This window comes from Coturnix japonica, chromosome 16 (assembly GCF_054131305.1).
Source record: "Coturnix japonica strain WE chromosome 16, WE-NBRP24, whole genome shotgun sequence".
Taxonomy (NCBI): Eukaryota; Metazoa; Chordata; class Aves; order Galliformes; family Phasianidae; genus Coturnix; species Coturnix japonica.
Genome location: NC_140678.1, coordinates 2,733,304 through 2,743,149, shown reverse-complemented (window position 1 = coordinate 2,743,149; position 9,846 = coordinate 2,733,304). Strand labels below are relative to the sequence as shown.

Genomic DNA, 9,846 nt, shown 5'->3' with positions numbered 1-9,846 from the left:
GCTTCCGGTGATTCCCTTACCAGTTCCGCCCCGACCGGGAACACCGCCCCCCGTTCCACGCGTTCCGCCCCACTCCCCCGCCCCGATAACAAGGGGTCCCCCCCCCCCCAACACCCCCGGCCCACCCAGCAGCCGGGCCGGGCTTCGGGGCTGCCTCGGAGTGCGGTGCTAACAGGTAAAGCCCCGCGGTCTGCTCCTTCCCGTTGTTCCCCGCTCTGCACGTGTAGGCCTCGGGTGCGTACAGGCCGCGCCTTCCCCCCCCCCCCATCCCCACCCTACACCCCGTTATCACCGGGCTCCTTTAAGGCCTGCCATCCCCATAGGCCGCTTATCCCCCGCTCCAGCCCCATAGCAGAGCCCTATTCTCCCGTCTCCAGGCTGGGGGAGGCCTTGGGGGTGTCCCCTCCCATCCCCTTCCACCCCTTTCCATCCCCTTCCACCCCCTCCCATCCCCTTCCACCCCCTCCCATCCCCTTCCATCCCCCCTCATCCCCCCTCATCCCCTCCCATCCCCATCTCTGGGGACGTACAGTCCCTTTGCTGTTCCTTCTTTTCTGTTCTCAATGTGCTGCTGTGTGGCAGTTTCCCCCATGGAAGGTGAAGAAGAGGCACCGGTGAATGATGGAGACAACCAGGAGCTTCTAGAAGAAGAGAATGGAGCTGAGGGAGCGGCAGCCATGGAGGAGCCAGCTGGGACCAGGGACAACGGAGATGGTGGTGTCCCTCCAGGGCTACTGCAGATGGACAGGGGCATGCAGTGCTCCAGCTGCATGGAAGGTGACTGCTGGGGTGAGGGGGTGTCAGAGCTGAGACAGGGCATGCACTAGTGCTGGCTGAAGCTTGGAATCCTCATTATTAAACAGGGCTCTTTGTAGCACAGTGTCAGTGTGAGGGGAGCTTGGCTTCAAAACTTGAAGCAACCCTCCAGGGAATTTCATACAGGGAAGGAGCCTAGCAAGATTAGCCATCCTATAACCCCCTAATGGGGTAGGGGTGCCTGTGTGCCATAGCTGGAGCCCAGCCTGCTCTTTAGCAAGTGGCATCAAGGTTCCTAATGGCCACCCTCCTTCTGCAGGTGGAACAGACTCTCTCCTGAAGCCTTCAGCTGCCTCGACGGACAGGCAAAAGACTCCTGAGCTCTCAACCCTTGACAGTGAGTATCACAGAGCCTGGTGCTTGCAGATCCTTGGGTGCAGCCCCAGTAAGAGACAGGAGTGGGAGAAATCATATGCCGACAAAAGGATTTCTCATCCTACAAAGACAGCTGGGAAAAAAGAAGTCTTTTACTGCCGTTGGTTCCTTTCATAAGGCAGCAAGATCCAGGCCTTGCTGATGACTCATAGCAGCAGTGAGAGGTCGCTGTAGCTCCATGCAGTGGAACTTGAGATTGTAAACTCTTTCCATATTCTTTTCTAATTATACTATAGATTGCTTGTTGAAAATACATCGGGCTTTCCAAGTGAAGCTCTTCCTCTGTAGGAGATATGAGGATGAACCCGAGTGCATCCCCAGGCTGTCCTCTGCAATATATCGTGTGCAATTATGCCATTAATGCAAGATCCCTGTCTCATGCGGTGCCCCAGATGGACTGCACTACTCCTTGGGCAGCTGTTCAGGCTGCTTTATCTTCTCTGCTCAGCAGTTGTTCCCCCCACACTGGTCAAATCGCGGTCTCCAGGCTTTTCACCTGCAAGGCAATAATTCCTTTTTTGCAGGGGCAGGAAGGAATAGCTTCACATAAGTCACATAAGGTTTACATGAGCTTTTATGAGGCTTTTGGCCTCGAGTTGGTCTCATTCCTCTCTGTGCACAGAGATGTGCCCTGACTCTTTCCCCTCTCTGGAACAGGTTTCCCCCTGAAGCACTCAAACACACTGACAAACAGGCAGCGAGGCAATGAGATCTCAGCCCTCCCAGCCACCCTGGACAGTAAGTAGAGCTGGGCAGACTGAGCCGTGCACCTCAGACTTCAGATGCACGTGGGGTATGGAGGGAGCAGTGGAACTGGGACCTCCCTCCATCTGCTGCCATATTGTGTAAAGCATCCACCCCTGACCAGCAGGAGGGTGTTAATTACCCACTGGGGCTCGGGAAGCTCAGGTGGGGCTGTTCAGTTGGCACTTGCAGGGACTCCCCTGCAGATGGTGGATGCTGAGCTGGAAGCACTGTTCTGACTGGCTAATTTCTCTCTCCTCCAGCGCTGTCCATCCACCAGCTAGCTGCCCAAGGTGAGCTTAGCCAGCTGAAGAAGCATCTTCAGAAAGGTATGAATCTTCCTTTGGGTTCACACCTCAGATCATGCAGAGTCCTGCCGGGTCATAGAGCACCTTTTGATAAACTCTTGGCTTAGTTTTACAGCCTTTGCTGGGTTTACTTAGGGGACAAGAAGCAGAGAAGGTTTTAAGCATCCTATTTATCTCATCTGTTGTTATACAGGTGAGAACTTGGTAAACAAACCTGATGAGAGAGGCTTCACACCACTGATCTGGGCTGCAGCCTTTGGAGAGATCGAAACAGTCCGACACCTGCTGGAATGGGTAAGGCCACACTTACATAGCACCTCATTATCAAGAGACTTCTCAGTCCCAACCCCTGTGGCTGCCAAAATGTCCTGCAATGCTGTGATGCTGCCTCAGCCAGCCCTTCCCATGGCATCAGACAGGACACATTTTCAGGGGTAATGGGCCAGACAATGCTGGATGCTTCTCATTGGGCTGAATCAGGAGCACAGAGAGCCTTATCTCACAGCTAGCAATAACTGTTTGTAATTAAATATCTGCTTATTGGTAATTTGAGATCAGGCTTGTCACTTGGGCCCTGTAACCTGACAGTAAATGTGCTCACGGAGGTATCATTGCAGTTAATGAACTCACTGCTGCATTGTCCTCAAGAGCCAGGCATGCAGCCCTGGGCTGTGTGGAGGTGAACAGGAACCAGATCCTCCTGTGCCTTGAATCAGGGTGCTGCTTAAAGCTCAGTCCCATATCCACGTGTCCAAAAGTGCTTGTGCCAAATAAACACCGACCAGATGTTGGTTCTGTTAGCAGCAAAACTGCAGTTCATTACCAGAGAGACAAACAGAACCCAAAATTAATGAGGTGGTACACTGCTAAAGGATATAGTGAAATCCATGGCTAGCAGAGCTTGGAGCACAGGGTAGGTTTCCAGGTAAATCAGTAACAAAAGAGAGGGTGTGTATCATCCTGGTACCTCTAGACAGGACCAGTATTAGTGATGTGAAAAGAGGCTGAGTAACAGGAACCACCAGGCTTAGTTTTATGACACTGGAGAAGAGCTTTTAATTCCTCACCTGAGATATTTAGTGATTAAAATACACCTGGTAAGGACTTTGCTAAGGAGAGGTCACTGGAACCATGGGAGCAGTCTTTTCTCCACGAGGCCATGGGATGTGGGACCACCACCAGCCATGCCGGGGTACCCAACAAGGCTCTGCCAAGCACCCCAGTACTAAGCAGGAGCCTTCACACACTGGGACTGACGTCTTTGCTGTCCCCAGGGTGCTGACCCCCACATGCTGGCAAGGGAGAGGGAGAGTGCCTTGTCCCTGGCCAGCATGGGTGGCTACACTGACATCGTCATCATGCTGCTGGAGAGGAACGTGGACATCAACATCTATGACTGGGTGAGTGCTGCTGAGTCCAGACTGCTGTGGGAACCACAGCAGTGCAAACCACAGCCCAGACAGGGCTTGGTGAAGCTTATTTGAAAAGGGAACAGTGAGTTCACATTGTTCTGTGCTGTTAGCAGCCACATGTTCCTCCTTGCTGCTTCCCAGGCTCACAATGCTCATTTATTTGCTCGTGCAGTTGTTTTGAGAAATTAACCTGGATAATGGTTTTAAATGGTTCCCTCAGTTGCTCACACTGGTGATGTTATGAGCCTCTAGGAAACTGCACTCAGAAATTAAGGCTGCCTTTGAAATTATTTTATGGCATACAGAGAATAAAACCTGAGTAGAAAACCTGCAAGAAAACACCCAACCTGGAGCTGGGAAAGGGGGCAAAAAGGGCAGGACCTGACTGCTCCAGGACCTGTGTGAGCACAGCCCCATGCGAGGCCAGCAATGATACAACTCCTTCCCTTTCCCTGCAGAATGGTGGTACTCCTCTGCTCTACGCCGTGCGTGGCAATCACGTCAAGTGTGTCGAGGCCCTACTAGGTAATGGGGAAGATCTGCACTGAGTCCTTGGCCTTGAAATGGCTGCTCCGTCGGTAACCACCTTGGGGACAGAGCGTGATGTGCTTGGGGGGAGAGACTGAGCAGCCTGGGGGTGTCAGAATGGGCACTTTGTTGGGGTCTCCTCACCCTGTGTCAGCTCTGGAGGGGACATCATGGGAGCGCTATGCTCTGATTCCCACTGCCTGCTTGCAGCTCGTGGCGCTGACCTGACGACAGAAGCAGATTCTGGCTACACCCCGATGGATCTGGCTGTGGCTCTGGGACACAAGAAAGGCAAGTGTCCCCTCTATGCCTGGCACGGAGCCCTATCTTCCCTCCCTGAAAAGCCTCCAGGCAATTCCCAGCTCCCAGCCCTGCCTGGGGCTTTTTTTTGACCTTCCAGTATAGCTTTCTGACTCTGCCATGTGGAGAAGCTGAGCCAGAGAAATCCAAATGGGTCCTATTCCCTTATTCCCCCTCTAAACCAGTGCTGTGCTGGCAGCAGGGCTGGGACAGGGGAGATCAGTGCTTTCCACCTTCCTGCTAGAAATCAGAAACCAGATAGATATGAGAACCTGCCCACAGAGATTCTGCCTTCTAACAGCCCTGGCTTCCCTGGGTTTCATTTCTCTTCTTTCTCCCCCCTTCATTAGTCCAACAGGTTATTGAAAATCACATCCTCAAGCTATTTCAGAACAAGGGGCTGGAGTGACACAGCAGCTCAACACTTCACTGCGCTTCTCTGGGCCGACATAGGGCTCTCCTCAGGGACCAACGTGGTCCGACCCAGCGGTCCCAAAATGGGCAGCAGGAAGATGCTTCTTGCAAGGAGCACGTGGAGGAAGTTGCAAACTGCAGCAGATTTCTGCCACTCCTGGAAGGTGGCACGGCCTCAGTGCCTTGCACCTAGGGACACTCACTCCTCAGGGCAGCTGCATTTCTGCTCTTGTCCAGGCTCAGCTGCTTTGTGCGTGCATTCAGGTATTGCATTTCTTCAAAATAAACTCTAAAGCAGCTGTGTGGAGCCCCGTTTGCTGCCTCAGTTGCATCCCCCTGGCCTGTCATAGCAGCCAGTCCTCAATCCCAGCACCAGCTGCCCAGGAACCATGAAGGGGAACTGGGCCAATCAACCACTTGAAGGCTGGCACCTTCCAACTGCCCCTAAATTTCTCTCTAGAGCTGTCTCTTTGAAGAGCACGGCTTGCTCTTATGTCCATAAACTTGCCAAGACCTCCCTGCATGCAGCACTAGAACCAGCCAGGGAAATATCCAAGGGCATTAGCAAAAAACCAGCAGGAAGCATCTCCCTGCCAGCCAGCAACACAGCAGGGCCTCAGCCAACAGCTGAGCCAGCCCTTGCAAACAGCTGCTCCATGTTCAGGGGTGGCTAACGAAGGCAAGAGGCAGCCAAAGCACAGGGAGGGGGCAGCTTCTCCTCCTCACCCATGCCCAGCCATACACTCTGACTGCACTGAGTCCAGGACACACACTGAGGGGCTCAGTCCTGGAGTGTCATTTACCCAAAGAGCAGCTGGGAAGGAGCTGTGAGACACCAGCATTTATTCAGCCATCTGCATAAGCTGCATCCCACCAAAAGACAGCAAAGGTGGCTTACAGTTCCAGCACGTAGTGCTCTGTTTGAGCATCTCTCCTGCTCTGCCATCCCATGGGGTGGAGGTCCCTGTTCCATCAGCACATTGGGATGCAGATGGGGGTGACACATCACTGCTGGTGGGGTCTGCTGTCCCATTCCCCCACCTGAGCAGCTCCCCTATAGGGGAATGCACAGTTGATGATGTGTAAGCAACTGCTGCCCTACAGCTTCTCCCCCAGCACCTGGAGGTGGTACACCACGATGCGGCCAAAGAAGTCGGTGCTGTTCTCAAAGGTGATCTTCAACGTATCCAACGCCGTCTCTTCCACCTGGAATCTGTGTGGGGCCCATGAAGGAAAAAGAAACCAGGCAGGGGAACACTTTGACACATGGGAGACCTGCATGGGTGGGGATGGCCGGAATGACTGCAGCTCTGCTGAGTTGCCAATAGCAAAGTGCCACCAGGCACCTGCAGAACTGTCACCTCCAAGACAGCTCTGCCAGCCTGCAGCGTGGTAAAGGATATCTGCATGGCATTGATGTCCTCGGGGTACAGGTCGGATATCTTCACCAGTTCTTCACCTGTTCTGCAGCCTGTGAAGGGGAAGGAAAGAGCTGTGTGGAGGTGCAATGGGGCTCTGTGGGCTGCAGCAGGCACAGCCCCCAAACCCCCCATGGACACAAAGGGAGGCAGAGCACCAGCATCCCCAGCAGCCCCTCACCTTCCAGCGTGCACAGCCGGCTGGAGAACCCCCCTTGGAACTGGATGTGGAGCTGTGAGACCCTGACGGTGCGGGGGAAATCCAGGGTGACCCACTGGCACGAGCCCTGGGGGCAGAGGTGGTACCGGGTCAGTGGGGACAGAGGGCCATATATTCCCGTCCAGCCATCCTCCATCCTCCCCCGACCTCGTGCCCCCACCTGATCCGAGTTCCAGCACGTCTCCTCGTTGGAATCAAACATGTGCTTCTTCCCGAACTGCTTCACGTCGCGATTCAGCACCGAGCTCACCCTGTGGGGGGGGCAGCAACATCGTGCCGGGCTCAACGGCAGCCGGTCCCGGCCCTCGCCCACCCCCCCCAAGGGACCCAGACTCACCGCGTGGCCGTGTCAGCGCAGACCAAAGGCTCCGCGGGCATCGCTGCGTGCGACGGACCTGGACGGCAATAGAGACATAGCGGGAGCACGGCAGCACCCGAGACCCCCGAGAGGCACCTGAGCAGCGTTAAAGAGCCCGAGATATAGAAACACCCGAGAAACCCCCATAACCCGCACTCACCCCGTGCAGGAAACGCCGCCGCCCCTTCCGTAGGGCCGGACCGGTTCCGCCCCGCTCCGCTCCGCCCCCGCCGGTCCCGCAGCGCCCGGTGTGATGGTGAGCGGCTCTGGGGACCCTGCGCTGACCCTGCAAAAGCTTCGCTCCCACCCCAACACCCCGTTCCCAGTCCCAGCACGGGCTCAGAGCTCCGGGCTATGGGGACCCCCCCACTCCAGCGAGGCTGACTCAGAGCCGTCCCCGGCCCGGTGCCCTCCTGGTCCCGCTCTGTAGGTGGCAGTGGTGGAACGCGGCTGGAAATAGCGGCTTCGAGGCACTGCAGTGAGGGAGTGCGGTGTGTGCAGGAATCCTTGCAAGCCGGAGCATCGCTGCACGCGGGTATCTCTGCATGCTCCACATCCCCGCATCTTCCAGCATCCCCGCATCTTCCAGCATCCTCACCGTGCTCCAACATCTTTGCAATGGAGCAAATTCAAACACCCCTGCACACCCCAGCGTGCTCCCAAATCCCTGCATGACCCCAGCACCCCTGCGCCAATGCAGGAAGCAGAGGGTGACCCCAGCCCTTCTGCAGCACCCATCCCTGCTGCACACCTCGATTCTCCGTGCCCACAACAGTTGTGCAAGGAGCAATAGCCCTCTGCACACACACGGCAGCTGTTCAGAGTGCTCCCTCCCAGGCACACGGTGCTGCTGCGCTTTGCCCACGGCTCCGTGTCTTTGTAGCTGCTCAGTGATGCTTTCAGCTCCAATCCCCGCTGCATCCCGCATCCCCCCACCAGCCCCAATTTGCTGAGGGAGGTGACAAAAGCCACCACCTCCACCGTGGTGATCTGCAGCCCTTTGGAGCATCCCTGGGTGTTTGTCTGCCTGCATGAGTCACGGTGACCGTGCTGAGGCTGCCTGCGCTCAGGCAACAGCAAAAATAAACCCAGTGCTGCAAAGCCCTCACCTCCCCCTCGCAGCACAGCAATGTGCAGGGCCTGGGGGCTTTGTGTTCCTGCCTTGGACCCCCCCCCCATCTTAGCACTATGCACACACGTGTGCATGCTGGCACATGTGTTCACGCACACACGTGGCGGGGAGGACACATGCTAGCACACACGTGCATGCAGTGGCACACGCCAGCGCACACGTGCACTCACGCCGCGTGCTGCTGCACCTTCCTCCTCCTCCTCTCCTTGAGTTTCGCCTGAGAAATTGGGTCAGAAACACACAAGCCTTAAATGTCACTCGGTTAAATGCACGTCGGGGGACTGGGCTGCTATTTCTGCCATTGCGACCCACGCCTCCTCCCACTTACCTCTCCCAGCAGCATCCCAGCTCCATGTGGGGCACATCGAGGCTTCTCTGCATTGCTGCAGCCCCACTGGGGGCACACCAGGATGACATTCCCCCCCCCTCCATGCCTCAACCCCAACCCTCTCTTTCCTACTCAGCACCCCACATCCATCCCCGAGGCTCCTCATCCTCTGCACCTCCTTCACTCTCGAGGAATGCTGTGGGATGATTCACTCCTGTCCACAGCTCTGAATGCTCCCGGCTGCCATCCAGCCTGCACTCAGAGCTGCCTTTATCCCTATGGAAGAAGCAGCAGGGCAGAGTGGAGCCAGAGCCCCAACCCCACTGCTGGGAGCCCCCCCAGGAGCAGTGCAGGCATCTTGTGGCTGAGTGCAGGAAGAGCTGCCAGGGCTTTTTGTGTGCTGGATGCTGGCGTGTGAGTTTTGCTGAGCAACCTCGGCTGGCACAGGAGCTGCTTCTAAAGAAGAAGCGGGTGTTGTGCCCTTTGCAGTTAATTACTTGCAGCAATTGATTTCCACTTCCGTGTAAACACTGGGGATTACCGGTGAATGCAGCACAGCCCATTCAGCTCCTCGGCTGCTGCCCTGCACAGTGCTCTGCCTGTTCTCAGGGAGCTCCATGGGATGCAGCTCTGCCTCCATCCCCACATGGAGGGGCTGTGGGTGCCCACACTAAGGGGTCTGGGTGGGATTTGGTGCACTGCTGGCACTAGGGTTGGAACTGATGCTCCATAGCAGCGTGGTGGTACCTTCACAATGGGAAGGAGCAGTGCATGGCAGTGAGGGAGCATTGCACTGGGAGGAGGAAGGATGAGGGATGTCACCTCAATGACTTTATTACGTCTGGCTGCAGAAGTCCCAGTAGACTGAGAACCCATGAGTGGAGCAGAGGGTGCTGAGCACCTGGGGGACCCACAGTGCCATGGGGATGGTGGTGGCTGGACTGTCACTGTGAGCAGGTGGCAAGGGGGGATGTGTGCTGTTAATGAGCCTGGCTCTGCATGCAGGAGATGCTGCTCAGTACAGGGCAGGACCAGGAGGGCAATTACCACCAGGGCTAATAAAACAGCACCACATCCAGCCCTATGCTAACTGCTGCTGGTGTCAAGGGAGCTGAGGTTGGGTTAATGTCCCATATGCTCATGCTGGAGGGGGATGCGTGTACTCTGTTACCACACACCCTAATCCCAAATCCATGCTGCACTGGGGCAGAGGTTCAGGTTTGGTTCCTTTAGAGCAATGCCACTCCTGGGAGTCCCTAGAGGGGGACAGGGATGGGTGACAGCCACGTCCCTGTGTCCCCAGGGAAGGTGGGTGCTGTGGGAGGGTTCAGGAGCGAGGCTGGGCTGCCAGAAGGCCGGAGGGGGATGGGAAGGAGGCAGCTGCCATGGAAACAGAAAATAAAATCAATTCATCCTGCTGGTGGGTTTGGAGGGAGTTGTGCCTGGCCAGGGCAGAGCCCCATCACCAGCACTGTACCCACCACAGCTTCCAG

General features: G+C 56.1%; 2 protein-coding genes across 3 annotated transcripts; one reads left to right on the top strand and one right to left on the bottom strand.

The window, feature by feature from the left end:
* Nucleotides 1-21: 21 nt before the first annotated feature.
* Nucleotides 22-5,204, top strand: RFXANK (regulatory factor X associated ankyrin containing protein). Of its 2 annotated transcripts, none has more exons than XM_015886671.2 (10): nt 22-175; nt 583-777; nt 1,076-1,153; nt 1,849-1,929; nt 2,199-2,264; nt 2,437-2,537; nt 3,518-3,643; nt 4,114-4,180; nt 4,394-4,474; nt 4,834-5,204. In XM_015886671.2, the coding sequence occupies exons 2-10, from the start codon at nt 591-593 to the stop codon at nt 4,890-4,892; spliced, it is 846 nt and encodes a 281-aa protein (XP_015742157.1). In that variant the 5' UTR covers nt 22-175; nt 583-590; the 3' UTR covers nt 4,893-5,204. The 2 variants fall into 2 exon arrangements, with proteins under 2 accessions (XP_015742157.1, XP_015742156.1); XM_015886670.2 differs by having other exon boundaries at nt 22-234.
* A 519-nt stretch (nt 5,205-5,723) lies between these two features.
* Nucleotides 5,724-7,203, bottom strand: NR2C2AP (nuclear receptor 2C2 associated protein). The gene is made up of 6 exons (XM_015886669.2): nt 7,054-7,203; nt 6,873-6,930; nt 6,696-6,786; nt 6,497-6,602; nt 6,301-6,368; nt 5,724-6,112 (listed from the first exon to the last, which is right to left on the bottom strand). Exons 2-6 carry the CDS (start codon nt 6,911-6,913, stop codon nt 5,996-5,998), a joined length of 423 nt encoding a protein of 140 aa, XP_015742155.2. The 5' UTR covers nt 6,914-6,930; nt 7,054-7,203; the 3' UTR covers nt 5,724-5,995.
* Nucleotides 7,204-9,846: the final 2,643 nt, after the last annotated feature.